At 35.8% G+C, this 18429-nt stretch overlaps 1 protein-coding gene across 4 annotated transcripts in view; it reads right to left on the reverse strand.

Moving 5' to 3' along the window:
* LOC120423495 (rap guanine nucleotide exchange factor 4) overlaps window positions 1-18429 on the reverse strand; it is a 330099-nt gene that overhangs the window by 226962 nt on the left and 84708 nt on the right. For all 4 annotated transcript variants that reach the window (XM_039587335.2, XM_039587332.2, XM_039587331.2 and 1 more), the window contains 2 exons: window positions 7949-8091; window positions 3630-3724 (listed from right to left, as the gene is read on the reverse strand). In XM_039587335.2, the coding sequence (XP_039443269.1) occupies window positions 3630-3724; window positions 7949-8091 (238 nt within the window). The remainder of the gene's footprint in view (window positions 1-3629; window positions 3725-7948; window positions 8092-18429) is intronic.

Here is an 18429-nt window from a genome sequence, read left to right on the forward strand (position 1 = left end):
CTGATTTTGCTGATTTTGCTGATTTTGCTGATTTTGCTGATTTTGCTGATTTTGCTGATTTTGCTGATTTTGCTGATTTTGCTGATTTTGCTGATTTTGCTGATTTTGCTGATTTTGCTGATTTTGCTGATTTTGCTGATTTTGCTGATTTTGCTGATTTTGCTGATTTTGCTGATTTTGCTGATTTTGCTGATTTTGCTGATTTTGCTGATTTTGCTGATTTTGCTGATTTTGCTGATTTTGCTGATTTTGCTGATTTTGCTGATTTTGCTGATTTTGCTGATTTTGCTGATTTTGCTGATTTTGCTGATTTTGCTGATTTTGCTGATTTTGCTGATTTTGCTGATTTTGCTGATTTTGCTGATTTTGCTGATTTTGCTGATTTTGCTGATTTTGCTGATTTTGCTGATTTTGCTGATTTTGCTGATTTTGCTGATTTTGCTGATTTTGCTGATTTTGCTGATTTTGCTGATTTTGCTGATTTTGCTGATTTTGCTGATTTTGCTGATTTTGCTTTTGCTTTTGCTTTTGCTTTTGCTTTTGCTTTTGCTTTTGCTTTTGCTTTTGCTTTTGCTTTTGCTTTTGCTTTTGCTTTTGCTTTTGCTTTTGCTTTTGCTTTTGCTTTTGCTTTTGCTTTTGCTTTTGCTTTTGCTTTTGCTTTTGCTTTTGCTTTTGCTTTTGCTTTTGCTTTTGCTTTTGCTTTTGCTTTTGCTTTTGCTTTTGCTTTTGCTTTTGCTTTTGCTTTTGCTTTTGCTTTTGCTTTTGCTTTTGCTTTTGCTTTTTCTTTTGCTTTTGCTTTTGCTTTTGCTTTTGCTTTTGCTTTTGCTTTTGCTTTTGCTTTTGCTTTTGCTTTTGCTTTTGCTTTTGCTTTTGCTTTTGCTTTTGCTTTTGCTTTTGCTTTTGCTTTTGCTTTTGCTTTTGCTTTTGCTTTTGCTTTTGCTTTTGCTTTTGCTTTTGCTTTTGCTTTTGCTTTTGCTTTTGCTTTTGCTTTTGCTTTTGCTTTTGCTTTTGCTTTTGCTTTTGCTTTTGCTTTTGCTTTTGCTTTTGCTTTTGCTTTTGCTTTTGCTTTTGCTTTTGTTTTTGCTTTTGCTTTTGCTAGTCTTTTTTGAATATAGTTTTATTAAAAACAAATCAAAAATCTTTTTCCAACGGTGCACAAACATCATTCTCTTGTTAGTTGCACCTTTCCCCTTTCGCACCCCGCCCCCTCCCCATAAGATCCATCAGCCCGGAATCCAGGTTGGAAAATTGCATTTTCGCTTCCATCATCCTCCCCCTTACTTTTCCCATTTTCTTTGTCGTCACACAAAGTGGTGAGTGAGCTTCCACAAAGAAAGAAGCCCGCCGGACAGTTGGTTGATGACTGCGAGCGAGGAAAAGGAAAATGTTTGCCCTGGTTTTCCACTGCAAATGATTGCTGCTGTAAATAAAGCAGCGCGTTCCTAGAGCTGCTCCGGGAATGTTGCAGATTCTCGGGACCCCGGGGGTTGTTGATAGTTTACAGTTCCCGTGGGAGGGAAAAGTTGGCCACTTGCAGGGGAGCTTTCAGGGTCGTTTCAGCGTGATGTTCAAAGTTTTTTTTTTTTTGTAATTAAACAGTTGTTTTAACAAGAAAAGTTGGATATGTACTCTCTATATTGATTTTACTCCAATTAGACCGTAAAGCTTTGAAGTCATTTTTTCCAAATAAATCACAAAGGACTCCCCACATCTATTGCTATTCGGAAAACCCCCCTCTTTAGCGACATTCCAATGGTGGCCACACAATCAAGGCTTCCGCAAACTTCACCCCTCTATATCAGACTAGCTCATTCCTCATCTTTTTTTTCCTTCTAGATCCACCCAGCTGGGTCAACATCAGGTCGGCAACACATTCCAGCCGACCTGTCCGGGGTTGAAAGGGTTAAATTCCTCATTTTGCAGACGACACCGGCGTCTCCCACACATACTCGCAAAAACCAGGAAGAGTTTCCACCACACTCTGTTGAATGGTCCTGAAGGAGCGAGGTCAGGTCAAGGTGGTGGGATAAAAGGTGGTCACGTTGTTTGCTTTTGATCGATCAATGGAAGTCAGTTTTTTTTAATTTTTGATGAATTTAAAGTTTTTTTATAAGGTTCTATTGGCTACGGAATTCCGTATGGAGCTTTTCAAATGAAACTCTGGAATTATGACGTTTTATGATTTTTTGAACAAAAAAAAAATGTTTGAAAAAAAAGCCAAAAAAATTGTTTTATTCAAAAAACAAAGTTTAAGTTTCCAAAGTCTCACTTATTTCTACTGAAAATATCTCAGCAACTAACGGTCCAATTTTCAATGTTAAAAATGTAATGCACACTTTGCACCAAATTCTCCACCCCTGCAAATAATATCTGCACACCAAATATTTGCATACTTGAAATCCTACCTATATTCCTATCCTTCCTATCCTATATTTTTGTTCATTTTTTTAATATGTCTCAAATGTTGCGGATTTTTGTCCCCTAAAACAAATAAAAAAAGCAAAAAATATGATTATGGGAAACAAATTTTCTTGTTAAAGTTAATAAAAAAGAATTCGTGATCCATTTTTAGTCCTCACCAGACAGACAGTAAACCGATCAGAACATTCAAAATTTTCGAAAATTTGTATTCATAGCATGGAGCCTTGTATGGTTGAACCAATGACACAAAATTACTTCTTTGGTGTTAGGATAGTATAGAAAATTAAAATAATAAAAAATGCACGAAGTCAGGTGATTTCGTAGATAATTGCCCATTTATTTTTTTTTCAGAATCAATTGTTATACTTTAAAAGGCTTTAATTATAAAAACATTTATTTTAAAGCAAGACTGCAAAACAAATGAAATGCTTTTTTTTTGTTGTTTTGTGTCGAGGGGGATGTCAAGGGGGATGTTACAAAGCTTTTGTGATACATCGGAGTTTAACCAAAAAGAATCGAAATATTTTTATTTTTTTTAACTGCTGATTCCATCAAAATTAATCTTTCTTTTATTTTTCCCTGATTTTTGTGGTTGATTTTGAAGTAAGGGCGACAAAAACGTTAAAAAAATATTTGCAATGCTCTAAACTAATAAAAAATAATCTGAAAAAGATTTTCCAGTTCAAAGTAAACACCTACACCATCCCATCCTCTTTCCCACAGACTGGACTCTCAAAATCCAATAAAATAAATTCAAAGACCTTCCCCGGAAAACCCCTTCTCCTTCGAGGCAGGTAATTGTGAACACACAGCGCCACAAAAGGATTCATAAAACAGCCGGCCCGTATTTGGGTTCTCCCTCGAAAAGTTATTGTTTCGCCCACGATTCCACCCACTTTTTCCCCCCGCTTGATTCGCTTTTGTTCCGCAAAAGACGGTTGACCTTTGGTTTGATTTTTGTCGTCCTTTTTCCTCGTTTATTTTTGTTGTTGGTGTAACAAATAGTTGCCCAAACCAGCATAAATTTGGTGGTTCTATTGTCGACTGTAAAATTTGCTGTTTTCTGCTAGTTTGGCTTTCGATAAAAGTTTCCGACCTCGCAGACCCACAGCGTAGTTCGTAGTAGATATGAAGGAAAAACCACAGCTGGAGCAGATTCCAGGAGGAGTAACAAAAAGGTTCCTGGCTTCTGGTTTCAGGATAATTACCTTGTTGTCCTTGGTCTCGGTGCCGTGGTAGCGCACCTCCAGCTGACCACCCAGGACGGCGTACCAGTAGCGACCCTGCTCACCGGCGCGGAACACTGAAAACAAAAGGGAGATATTAATTATTTATTGTAACTACATTAAAGGGACAATGGGGACTGTGATACCACAGGCAATCAAGCAATACAATTGGATTTTTTTGTAAACTGAAACGGTGATTTATGTAACGGTATCGTGGGACGCGAGTTGGTCGATATAAAATCATCGAATGAATATTGACAATTTTACCAGGAATAGATCAGCACTCGCAATTTGCAATATTTCATAGCTCTAAAGTTTTCTTTAAAATGTGTTGTCGATTGACCTAATGCGATGGACATGGACAGGTTTTGGTAAAATAATCGTGACTTTTGCATTTTTTTTTTAATGGGTGAGAGTGGGTCATACAAAAATGCAGAAATTTGTATGACCCAATCTCACCCCAGACCCAATGTCACCCCTGATGACGTTATCAACAGTCCCGTAAAATTCAGGATTGATAAGAAAAAAGGTCGATTCATTTTTTGTCTTTCTTACAAAGACATTTTTAGAGGTATTTTTTGAACTATTTTACAGATATCACTTTTAAATTAAAAGAATTCAGTATCAAATAAAAAGCCATTCGAAAACATGCGCCATAAACTTTTTGGGTCCAAAATTTGAAGCTTTTCCAAAATTTATTTCCATTTATATGAGTGTTTTACGTCTTATTTTTACCCTATTTTTTCCTATTATTTTTTTGGTTTTGTAAAGAATCATATACTGAACATCAAATTTGAAGTCCCGGCTCGTTCTCGCTCGAAAGATCGACAAGTCGTAAGTCGAAGCATAAACGCCAGCACATTTACGCTGCGCGTGAAAGTGTTTTTTCTAGATTCTCATAATAGATCGACAAAGTGCAATATCGATACATATTTTTTAAGGTAATCATAGACTAACATTAAAGACTGAGTGCCCTTTATTTTCCTCTAATAATTTCAATCCAATATGTTTTTCTTAATTAAATATAATTATCTTGCGACCCATAATTTACCTCTGAAATTCAAAAATAATTGCATTAGAGGTTTAGCCTAAAAAGATTCGAAGCTTTAGGTCAAATTCTTACTGGGTGGTATTATTATGTTTCCGAAAAATTAATTGCACCAATATATTTATCGGAGTTTCATCATTTTGTAAGAAAGGCTCTATTTCACCACTTGGTGATATCAAATCGGGTTTTTTTTTGCTATTTGCGTACGATACGTACGGAAGAATGGAAAAATATAGCTTTATTTTGGATGCAATGTGTCTTAAAATTGCAATCGTGATTACTGATATGTGTATAATGAAAAAAGGACCTTAGGAATTTTCTAATCACTTTGGTGCTTTGGTAAAATTGTAGATTATAAGACTGCCAGGGAAAACATGATTTCCAGATTTTTTATAAAAATCTACTAAAAAAGCTTATTTTGCGCCAGAGTTTAGGATGGTAGAAAATTATGTTATGTATTTATGAAAAAATGTGTGTTTTTTTTTCAATCGAAAATACAAAAAAATTCAAAATTCTTTTTTTAGTTTAATTTTATTTTCCGTTTTAACATTTCGATATCTCTGTGCTCTCTTGAATAAAGTTTGCGGAGATTCCTATCTAGTTATCACAAAAGAGCACAGAGGCATACATTTTTCCGGGCTATAATTTTTAAACTAATTATTTTTTGCAATTTAAAAATATTTTATGAGCTGAAAAGGGCTGAAACACTTATTTTTGACCTTTTGAAAGTAAAGGATTTATAAATTATAAAAATACTGTTATTGAAAAGAGTGAGTATTCATTTAACAAATGTTTTATTTTGTGACATTGAATATCGAACCAAAAGTATCTTGGCAACCAGCAGTCCAATCAATGAAGTCTAGGAAGGAAAACTGCTGAACATTTTTTCAGCTATTCGAAAATATTTTTAAGTGGCTTACTTGTAGTCAACAAATGTCTCCTAGGATGCCTAGAAAAAATGACCCCCTGCTCCACAAGCAAAAAAAGGTTTTTTGTGTGCATCTGTGCCAATTTTAAGCGAAATTGGTTAATATTAACCCATTGACAGCCGAGCCTCAAGTCGGAGAAAGAATATTTTTCATACAAAAATGACTTTTTTAAATCGCTAATAAATTTTCAGGATCGAATTTCATAACTTTGGTATGTTCAACAAAGTTGTAAAGCATTGTATTTTCAATTAGAATCTCACCCTGCAGGAAAAACCTTAAGAAAATTGAGTTTTTGATGCATTTCTCCGATTTTGGGTAAATGTTGACTAATTTTGCTCATATTTTTATTTTATTTATTATTCTGGGCACCGTAATGTTTCCAAATGTATTATTTCTACCCTCGAAAATTCTTATTTTATTATCTTATTATTTAAAAAGAATCGAAAAAATCGATGGAATTATTGCCCACTAACATAAATGTTTGAGAAAAAAATAAAACACGAAATTACCAAAGCCAAATTCCAAGACAAACAGAGCTTCAGTAACTACAAAATGAAAAGCTCAAAGAAAAAAAAAAGTTCAAATCAATTTCCCCAAATGAAGATCATTTGAGATGCGAAAAAAAAACGATGTTGACTTTATAGCTGTCGGCAACCATTGCTAGTACCAACCACTAGTGTCTTCCTTTTTATCTACAAGGACTTCGCCGCCCTGGGCTCCAAAGTGTATGAAAGTATGGCACGGAGCGACGGCGCCGAATACCCATATTTACACAAAGAATTTTAGAGCGCCCGCCACGGGATTCGAACCGTCGACCTCTGGATTGTGAGTCCAGTGCGCGGTGCGATTGATCCACACGGGCGGGTCCCTTGAGAAGCTCAGGTTTCAAAAACCAATTGTTCTTAAAACATGATTCTTGTAAATTGTAAATTCTGTAACTTCAAGCTTATAATCTCGGTACCTCAAAAGATTGCAATTTGCCCATCACATAAAAAGATTATTCTTATATCGTCAGCTGTGTGCTATCTTGTGACATAGACCATTTTGGTCGAAAATAAGTTAATGATGACGTTTTGCTATACTTAACAAACACTTCAAGATGCTTTAACCCGATTTCGGAAACTCGCTTCCGTTTCCCGGATATCGCAATACACACTTGTGACATAGACCAAATTATCATCAAAATGATCGTGCACACTTGTGACACGTCATACATGTTGTTGGAAAATGTGGAAAAATTTTCTTGTTTTTCACAAATTTATGTTGAAACACGTTTTCTGAAGGCAATGCAATCTTTTGTTTTTGAAAATATACTGATTAAGTCGGTTAAACCATTGATTTAAGTCTATTTTAGTTTGTATGGAAATTCTGTGCACACTTGTGACACGTAGTACAATTTTACTTTCGAAACACACTTGTGACACGTGCTTTTCAGATTTTTGTTTACATAATTTACTGTATCTTTTAACTGGTGTAATCAAATTAGTTGAAACTTGGAGCGTTTGTTAAGCGATAGTATACGAACCGATTGCTTCAAAAAGTTTGGCTCTACCATTCATAGTTCTGAAAATATTTATCATCAAACTTTAAAAATCGATTTTCTCGAATAGTACTAAATGGTCGTTGTCACAAGATAGCACACAACTGACGATATAAAGTTGTCTGGGAAACACGATGGTGACGTTAAACTCAAAATTGAATCACAGGTGAGTTGAGATGTAAAATTTTCTATTGCTCAAAATGCACCAAAGTTTGAATCCAATCAAAAGTCTGATGACGCCATTCAATTCAGCGTCCAATTTCCTTTGAAAGTAAGTAGCATTCGAGTTTTGTCCTATCATTTTCTTCTTCCAAGATAAGGCCATGTAAAAACAGAGGTTTTTTGAAAAATTGTCGAAAACCGCCAAATTTGGGGGCAGTGCAAAAAAAAAGGTGGTCTAATTTTGCTGAAATTTTTGATTCTTGCATGTTTCGATGGTACCTTTAAACAGCTGCGCCAAGCATGATCAGAAAATGTTGAATTAAAGTGCCGTTTCACGCGAAATGACCCACGTAACATTCGCGAAATATTAAAAAACAAAAAATCTCTTGAAAAACAGAATTTTTTTTATTGAAAGTTGAAGTTTTTATGGAACAGCAAAAAAAGAGTTCATTTGATAATAGAATTATTCATCTAAATTTAAATTTAATTTTGATCTGTTGCTACAATAGGAGTTATGATTTTTATATCGAATATCCCAGTGAATTTCAATAAACATAAAGTATCAAATTTAAATCGAAAAACTTCAACAAAAACTACCCTCCACTACAAGTACGATACTTACGCGTCACCCCCTTTTCCAGGTCCTCGTAGAATCCGCACATGGCCAGCTGCTGGAGGGCCGATCCGGGCAACCGGCAGAGTGGTTCCACCCGCCGCAGCCGGCACGAGATGAGTTCGCAGTCTCGCAAATTGCGCTCGCATGGCCTGCAAAAAAACAAGAACAGAAAAAAAAGACCGTCATAAATACAAAATCGACTGTCACGGGCAGACTTTTTGGTCCATTTTCCGAAAGGGAGAAGGGAATGGGAGGGGGTCTCAATAACTGCCACTTGAATCGGACATATTGGCGTTTGTTTTACGGGCGGTCCCATTGGCGATGGCCATTTCCAAAGCTTATCGCTTAGTGGCCCCTCAACTGTGAAGTGGGAGGGGACTCTAATGTTGATGGGGTCGTCAAATAAGCTCTATTGCTGAGAAGAGGGATTTAAAATTGCAACAAAAGCAGATCCTTGAAATGTTTTATAAACTGACAGTGTTATATTAGTTTTGCTCAACTTACCAGTTTTATTCTATTTCTATCAGACTGCTCTTGAAATAAACCTTTAGAATGATTCTGTCTATTAGTTTCAAACTAATCCTCCAACTCATCAGTAACCAACATCCCACCCCCATTTATCACTGTTTGTGAAAACTTAAAACCCCTTCACTGCCCTTGATCGCATAAATGTCCCATATGCATTTTCATCGATTTCGAGTTATTGATGCAGTTTGGTTCAAAATTGTGTGCACTTTCGAAAGAGCCTATAACATCCAGTACTTTGTTCTAGAAATCAGGAGGAAATCCAGTTTTTTCGCGAAAACTAAACACGTAGCCTTATGTATGGGACAAACTTCAAATGCGTTTTTCTCAGCTTGCTGTTTTTGCATATGGGACATTTATGCGAACATGGGCAGTTCAGTTCATCTATAAATTTTCAATTTCCTTCGAACGGACAGTTTCCCAGCTGGAAAAGATGGCGCTCGAGTTCCAGTTCGAAAGGTCAGCAGGGAGCTCAATCATTTCCAGGAGGGGCCACCTGTAGCAAGAAGACACAAACCCGGTTGCAAACCATTCCATGTGACCGAACAGCAGAGCAGGTGTGTACTTCGGGGTGCCATTTTGTTGGACAGCTCCAAATCGGAAGGATTGGAAAATTTATGGTTGTTTGTTTTGCCAGTTTTACAGCTGCTCCTGGGTGCCTTCTTCCTGCCAATGTGCCGAGTACATACGTACGAGTGGCAGACATTTGGACTGGGAAAAAGGGGAAAATTTATGGCTTCTCCGAGTACTACGTTTGTAACATTGTAACAGGTATTAAATTGATTACTAATACCGGAAGCATCGATGTCTTTCGCTTCGAGCGTACGTTTATGGTTCAGAAGTACAGAATTGGAGAAAATTCAGAGTGGATCTGGATCGCATGATGATTGGATTACAATGTTTTGCTTTTGAAGTTAGATTAAAGTTTTTGATTAAAAAGAAAGCTTGTTTTTTTTCTTGTTAGTATCACAATTGGAGTTTTTCAATCCTATGTGTACCCATTTGTTCTAAACAGTCTATATCAGGGGTGCCCAACCTTTTCGACCCTACGGGCCAGATCTGATTATTCGGGCCGGAACAAATGTTTGATAAAAATTAAGAAAGTAAACATTTCTTTCATAAAATTTATTTTATTAAATTGTTTCAAGTAAACAAATAAATAAACTAAAACTGCATATAAGATTAAAAAATCTTGAATTTAAGAAGAAAAAACAAGCAAAACTTTCAAAAATGTGTTTATTTGATTTGTCGCTTAAAATCAAATACCCTGATATCATTAACTAAAAACAAACAATGAAATTTCGCAGCTGCAAGTTTTTATTTTTAAGTTTGATTCTCACAACACAACAAAATAAAAAAAAACCATGATTTTTTGCAACGAAACAAGAAAAAAATTATTTAAACGAAATTTGAATTCAAATCTATTTTACAGAAAAAAAATCATTTTTGCGTTGCGTTGTTTTGAAATATTTTTCAAAATATTTCAAAATGATTTTTAACAAACGAAATTCAAAAAATTGAATTAAATAGTTTTAAGTTCGTCATTCTTAAAATTTCTTTGAATTATTAAATTAAATGATAAAAAAATCTTTTGACTCCATGTTTTCTTAGCTTATTTTGAGACAGGTTTTGATATTTTAAAAATATTTGCATCTGTCTTTATTTTCAATATGATTTATTTGCTTTTTTCCAGCATACATTAACATTGTTTTTGCTTTACTCATTTACTAAAAATCAATTTCAATCAAAATCCTCAAAAAAACACAATTCAAATGGAAATAAAAACAGTCAAAACCATAAGAAATTTACATTTAGTACCTTTTTGCGGGTGGGTCTCGTGGCGCAGGGGTAGCGGCTTCGGCTGCCGATCCCGATGATGCTATGAGACGCGGGTTCGATTCCCGCCTTATCCACTGAGCTTCTATCGGATGGTGAAGTAAAACGTCGGTCCCGGTTTCTCCTGTCTCGTCAGAGGCGCTGGAGCAGAAATCCCACGTTAGAGGAAGGCTATGCCCCGGGGGGCGTAGTGCCAATAGTTTCGTTTAGTTTCGTTTTCGTTTCGCCTTTTTGCAATCTTTTTGCACAGTGTTCAACATTAAACCAAGTATTTTTGTTAGTTGTTTTTTTACAATATGGATAATTTTGTTTTCTTGTACCATTTTTCAGATTCATAATAAATTCTTCAAATATGAATATAGAAATGGTAAAAAATAAATGCAAACATAAAGAAAATTATGAAAATACAAAGGCAAAATCCAAACAAAACGTTGAATTATTAACATTTTATGTCTATAGTAAAAATTCAAATCAATGTTTTGTTATAATATGTAAAAATTTAATCTCAAGATTATTTTCTTAAACGTGGACACTCAATCTATATATATAAAAAATTTCGATGGTTTTGTTCGAACGCGAATCAGTTCAACACGGAATGTCGGATCGAGGTGCTCTTTGCTGCGTTAGGTTCGTATAAGCCCAAGGAAGGTTCTTACGCCAAAAAGTTACAACTTTGGCCACTCTGGAACCGATTCCGGAAAATCTGCAGATTGTATGGGACAAGTTACGTAAAATCAAATTTTGATCACAGGAGGCTGAACAAGGAAAAAGCTAAAAACGTCAACAAACGAAAAAAGGAAAAGACGAAGGGCCGGTCATACTATTTTGAATTATTTTGAAATGGCTATATAACGCCTTCTGAAATGTTAGTCTTGATTTAAAAAAAATCAAATTATTGTTTTCAAAAAAGATCGGAAAATTTCACGTATGTTTCATGTTTTAACATTGAAAATCGGAGTTGCTGAGATATCGACATTAGAAAATGGTGGGTTGTTCGGGTGAGACTTAAAAAACATCAATTTTCATGATTCTTTTTCTTTAAACCGCTGTATCTCAGCAACTAGAGGTCCAATCTTCTACGTCTCTTAGACAATTTCATAGCCAATTTTCTGAACCTTTCAAAAAAATTTTTTTATAAAGGTCACTCATGGTCACTATTTTTAACAATCGAAAAACTGCAAATATTTCGCGAAGATCAAACTTTCGGTGGCTATATCTTGAAACAGAGCCCTTTGTCAAAAAATCTGTAAAGTACTTTTCGATTGCAAATTCAATTTTACATAAAATTTTGAGGTCAAAATTGTTTTGGTAGTAAATTTCAATTTCTTCATAAAATCACTATTTTTTTCAAAAAATTATAACTCGGCGGCAGATTTTTTGACCATACTTCTCTATAGCTCAAAAGTTGCGGGGTTTTGTCCCCTAAAACATATCAAAAAATCTCGAAAATCAAAAAATACGTATTTTGGGAAATTGAGTTTTTTGTAAAAAAAATGTTAATTAAAAAATCGGCGATTTTTTTCCGTGTACCTTTTTTCCTCAAAAGTCCACAACAATACCTACAACTTTGCCCAAGACACCAAATTGATCAGAAAATTCACTCAAAAGTTACAGCTGTTTGAATATTTACGTACCATTTTTGTATGGACATGGACTGCTGCCAAAATTGTATGGAGACTTGTATGGGTGAACCAATGACACAAAATAGCTTCTTTGGTCATAGGGAAGGCCCCTCAAAGTTTGAGCCAAATCAAAAAATACAAGATAATCCATTTCCGGTTTTGGTAGAGATTTGCTCATTTTCTTTTTTGTCTAAAATGCATTACACATTTTTAAAAAAGAGGGTAAAACATCTTTGCACGTTTTTTACTTAATTTTTTTTATTGTATTGTATTTTTTTCAATAAATTGATAAATTTCTCATTTTAATATATCTGAAAGTCTTCCATTTTCATTACTGATCTAAAAATAATGTCCCTTCATCAGCAAATTAACAGTTCCATAAATAGACACGCCAAACACAGAAAAAAATCAATTCTCGAAACCGTGAAGTCAGTTCACGATTATGAGAACCACGAAGGAATATATTCACGTTTATGGTGCAAATGCACCATACTCATGAATAAATTCCTTCGTGGATCTCACATTCGTGAACTTAATTCATGATTACGGGAATTGATTTTTTTTCTGTGAAGGTCAATCAATTCCCCGCCCAGCAATCATCAACGAAACCCACGTGCCGTGGCGATCAAACGTCAACTACATCTTCATGCAAACTAATTGACGTTCTGCGACGTGCTGACAGGACAAAAATCTTGCCCAATCACTCACAGTCCGGATGAAGAAGAAAAAGAAGACATTACCGTCAATCAGGGCGCGATTCAGCCACGCGTACGCGTGGGAGTACTTTAACATCATTTTGCTGAGGCTAAGCTAATCCGACGTCTTCATTTCGGATTAAGTCTCGAGAGAGGGTTTTGATTTTTATTTCTTACTTTTTTGCATTACTGCGTAATGGCTTTTTTACGATTGATTTCACCGCCAACTGACGTGGAGATTCTCGGAGGAATTGAGAATTAAGAGGGAGTGACATCCAGTGGCAATAATCAAGCTGGAAGCCTCTGGGTATGCTACTTGATCTTCGAATCAAGTAGGAATATTATTAAAAATTAAAAAAAAATCTCTTTCTTCGCAAGATAAGCCATTTATTGCGGTACCTTTTCTTAACGCCAGAATTCATTTCAAAAGCAGAGATGGCAACTCTGCAACATCACCACCTGTCAAGTGCGCGCCTGCAAGTTAGACTAGCAGCGTGACATCAATCTAATCTGCATACACTTAGGCGCAACCACGAACATCCTGCCGCGGCAGAAGCTTCTTTCCAGCGTCATTCCAACGCACATCGGTCGGTGACTTTGGAGACTCCGGGAATGATTTCCAGTAGGACTCTCTCATAATTTAAAAAGAGTAGTTGCTTAAAAAAATCTTTCTTTTTGCAGAAATTTGCTGTGAAGTTTTTTCAACATAATTTTGTAAAAATCATTAAAAATAAACGCTCTTTTCAAATGTTACCTCCTTCAATTGTGCTATTTCAGGATCTTTCGTCCCATTTCCCGAGCGGGAAAGTGCTTCCTCCGTGCTTTGCTGATGGGTGATGGGAAAATTTGCACGACAAAAGGCAAAACGCCATGGAATTACGGCAGGCTGGGCGAATGAAAGGATGGCGAAGAAAATGAGGACGGAGACAGACCAAAGTGAGCGGATGCAGATTTCCACTTGACTTTGGAACGGGGCGGAAGTTTTTCCCCGACGTTACTGCATTGATTGTGGCGGGTTTGAAGGGAGGTTCTAAGAGTGGGAAAATGTTTGCCTATGGTAATTTAATGATTTGAAATTTAGTTATTTCTAGAAAGAATAAATCTCAAAACTGTTTCAAAATTGTACTCTAAAATTTAAATTAAATTATTTCTAAAATTCTGTAGAATTTGCGATTTTGAATTCACCTTTGAAAAAAAATCAAAATTAAGTAAATCAATAATTTTGAAACATTCATCCCTAAAATACCTTAAAGCAACATCCAGTTGTGGTTCATCATCCGTGGCGTAAGATTTTAAAGGCTCTCGTTACGCCTCGAGACGATGATGATGAATTTCAAGGCAGCCAAAGCTCGAGTGAGCATAAAAAATGCATGCTCGAGCCCACTTTTGGGGGAAAACCGGGGACCCGGGGACGGAGACAGCATCAAGTGGTTTTTCCCTGAGACGGCAGCTTGGCTTGCCATAAGCTGTTTGGGGCTTCAAGTGAAAATGAACGTGAACGGAGCCATTTCAGTTGGAAGATGAGCTTTAATTTGGAAGAAAGGGGGGTAGATGATGACTTTTTTTTTAGATTTTACTAATTTCAAACAAAAATCTGGAGAATAAGTTAGAATAATTAAAACATTTTGGATAAGCTTGAAAATCGGCCTATGTTTGAATTTAGTTTATGTTTCAGGCAAAACTAAACTGAAAAAACTAAACAAAAATCACAAAATATGTTTTACATTATAACAGTTATGTAACTGAAGAGTTTCGGGCAAAACTTAGGAACCGGTTGGTACGGTATGTCCCCGGCTTCTTCTTCTTCCCCTGATGGTTCTATGAAATGTGGGATCCGTTCATAGAATCTGTCTCATGTGGTTAATGCAACGCAGTAGGCCGGGCCGCTTTAATGAGTGTAATACACTTCGAGGGTTCTCGAAAGTACTGCAATCATTAATTATGACAAGAAGGAATGTGAGGCGTAATCTAACCATAAGTTCTTCCCAGATGCTTTCTTCGGACTGGCTGCGCTTGTGTTCGATTAGATTAGATTAGATTAGATGAAGAGTTTCGGACAGAACTAAAATTTGACCTGTAGAAAGCTACAAAGAGATCTGGGACATTGTAATTCAAAATGGCAGAAAATATCACGAGTTATACACATCCAAATAAGGAGTTGATTATAAATTTGAGACAAACGGTTGATTAGAAATTCGAATGGACAAAAGGTTGAAAGACTCATGGTCGAAATAAAGAAAATTGACGATTTCTTATTCAAACATGTATTAATATTACATAATTCAAAACAATTTATTCGTTTTTCTGTTTTTGTGAGTCCAAAAATGAGCAATTAGGCTGGTAAAATTTGTATATTTTTTTGCCTCCCCTTGACTTTGGTTAGAGCCGAGGGACATAAACTCCAAAAAATATTTGCAACGTTCTAACTTAAAAAAAAGCAAAGCTCATGAAAAACATTTTTTGAAAACTTTTATGCTTAAATAGATGCAACATTTTGGTGAATAATGTTCTCATAAAATCGAAAAGGTTAAATTAAACAGCGAAAAATCGTTAAAAATAAATTCCTTAAGTAATGTAGAACAATCCCAAACCTCGAGAAATGCTAAGAACATTATAATTTTTAAGCAGTTCTCATTTTCCAAAGAATGTGAAAACTTAAATGAATTCTGTATAAACAAATAGTACAGCTCCATTTTGAAAACTAGAACAAAAATACTAAAGAACTGCTCATGTTTCAAACAATATGGAAAGTCAATATTTTTTTTAAACTTCATCATCCGTGTACGAGAATCGAACTCACGATCTCCGGTCAGTATTCCCTGTGAGCAGATTAAATCTTTTAAGGGATCTGACTTTGTCAAGCCAGACAGGAATCGAACCCATCACCATCCGCTTACAAGGCGAAACCCGTAACCTCACGGCCACGGTAGCTCGAAAAAAATTAATTTAAGAAAACATTTTTTTCAATTAATTGCTCACGTTTGAGAGAACTAAACATTTAAGAGACAATAAAATAATATCTTTAAAAAAATGAACTAGGGATGTTCAACGAAATGCAAAATTGTAGAAGTAAAATAAAATCTTTAATTTTTCCTAGTTTGTTAACTGCATAATTTGATGGAACCTCTCAATGAAATTTCTAAAGTTTTCTTCAAATTTTTTTTTCGAAATTTTAGGTTTTTGCCAGTTATATCTTAAACGCCGTCAAAGATGAAACCGAAGGAAAAAAATGTAATATTCAACCAACCATTCTTTTTTATTAATTTCCAAAATTAAAAATCAACATTTCAATTATCGACCGAATTTTTATTTGAAAACCGCCTGATCAGGTGAAAACATACTCCGAGTCCCCTTAAAAAATGGATAAATTCAAATTTGGTATGGAACTGGTTCAGGTTCATCACAACCCCTTTCAAATGCGCCCAAGAGAGCTTAAATCCATAATGTGGGCTCTGAGAAACCCCCTACCACAAAATTGAGCACTTTTTTACCACACACGGACGTCACGCGTGCTCTTCGGTAAATTGAGCGCCAAAATTCGGATATTGGAGATAGACCAATTCTGTCATTGTCAAACAATCAGGTGTCTAAAATCGATCGTCCATGATTTTTTGCAGATTTTTTCGAATGAATTTTTCTCGAGAAACGATTGGAGAACGAAGCTTGATTTGAAGTCGGAGCCAAAAGCAAACCCTATACCTTTCTTTGGTAAGAAAGGCAAAAAAATCGTGAGAAAATGTATGTATTCTGCAATTCCATTTTAAACGAGCCTAATCTAATCTAATCTAATCGAACACAAGCGCAACCAGTCCGAAGAAAGCATCCTGGAAGAACCTGTGGTTAGATTACGCCCCAAGTTCTTTCTTGTCAATATTAATAATTGCAGTACATCCGAGTTACCCCGAAAATGTATAGCAAAAATTAAAGCGGCCAGGCCTACTGCGTTGCATTAACCGCAGAGACAGATTCTGTGAACGGACCACATTTCACAGAATCAACAGGGGAGGAAGGATGCGTGGACATACCGTACCAAACGCTCCGAATAATTTGGGTGTGGTGTGTTAGTGTAAATTGGCAATTATTTATATTTTTAGGGGGGAAGTGGAAATGGGGAAAATGGGGTTGGGGAAATAGGGATTGGGGAATGGGAAAGTGGGAAAGGGGTAGGAGGGTTATTGAATTTATAATATTATATTATAATAAAGGGGAATATAGTCAAATAGCAAATAATGATGGAAAGCTCTCACCAAGCAAATCTTCAAAAGACACAGCCAGGTGGGGTCCCGATCGTCAGACCCCAGGTTCTTGACAAAAAACAGGCCGGTCGGATGAAGTGGAAGTATTCCTTAGCACCGAATATCAAAGTTCGGAATATCAGTTGTTCGGAGTACATTTGAACAATAAATAATAAAAAAAAAAGAGAGCACTGTGTCACCAATGAAAAATACAAATATCACCGAATTTCACATCCAGACTCTTTCACAGTCTCTTGAAACAGCATCCTCCGTAAATGGTTTTGATGTTCATTTATCCGCCTTGGCATCCATGATCAGTTCCGCTCTGGGAACGGCTCCAGCTCTCCACTTACAAGCCCTTCCACTTACTTTTCACTCACTCCCTGCTTCTTGGCAGATTCGAACGATATAATGAATTTTCATCGAAATTCACTTTCAACGACAACAAGAATCAGAATTCTCTTTCAACACAAAAAAAAAACCTTCTTAAATTAAACAATTTTCAACGGCTCAGTACGTTTTTGGCATTTTCACAAAAGAATTTTATAAAAGGAAAAAAAGGGCAAAAATGACGCGGAGTGAAAAAGTTTTCCAACCGTCAATACCGGTTACTACGATCTCGCAATTCCATTTTAAACGAGCCTAATCCGAAAAAAAGTTCTCCGATCGGGCGCAAAATTTGTCTGGGGTTTCCTTGGCCAAAATAATAAGACCCGTATTTTTTTTTGTTTGGCCATTAGGGTGACCTACATCGTGCTAGGGTTGTTAAAAAAATTGCAATTTTCGTATTTTTTCGCAAAAAAACACTTTTTTTCATATCTCCGCTCCATTTCATTCGATTTTAGCTGTCTTAGACGCACAAGAAAGGTTATTAGGTTGGCTATTTGGGAAAAATAGTAAAAGGTTTCAAAAATCTAGCTTAACATTTGAAAAAGTCGAATGAAAACTTAAAATGGCGTTTTGACCGTGTCTGGACCAAAGAGCCTATGTCTGAAAATATTTTTATCAAATTCCTCGGAAAATTTCACAAAACGTGTAAAAAATTGGCGATGATGATTCGTACAAAATAAAAACTGAGTTTTTCGACAAGCCACGCACAAAAACAGGAAAATGACGAAAACAAAAAAAAATATCACCTTTTTTCACTGAAACTGCAATAACTTTAAAATTTCAGCGACGACTTGTACATGTTTGGGTATCCAAATTTTCGTAATTGAAAGAAGCAACTTTTTTTCAGTCTCGGGTGAAATTTCCGTAAAAAGTTTTATAAATCCATTCGATTTGTTGTTTTTCGACCGTTTATCCATGCGACTTAATATTTCGACTTTTTGTCAAACATAAGCAAATGCCCCCAAAAAAAATTTAAGTTGATTTATCAACCAAGCGACCCAAAAAAATTAACCGCAGAGAAGACTCTGTGAATGGATCACTATTCACAGAATCTACAGGAAGGAAGAATGCGTGGACATGCCGGACCTAGAGGGTGACGATTCTCGAGATTTTCAATTTCCCGGGAATCGAGAGTTGAATTTGGCCATTTCCCGGGAATTCCCGGGACCCGGGAGATTTTTTTT

The sequence above is a fragment of the Culex pipiens genome, chromosome 3, assembly GCF_016801865.2.
Source record: "Culex pipiens pallens isolate TS chromosome 3, TS_CPP_V2, whole genome shotgun sequence".
NCBI lineage: Eukaryota > Metazoa > Arthropoda > Insecta > Diptera > Culicidae > Culex > Culex pipiens.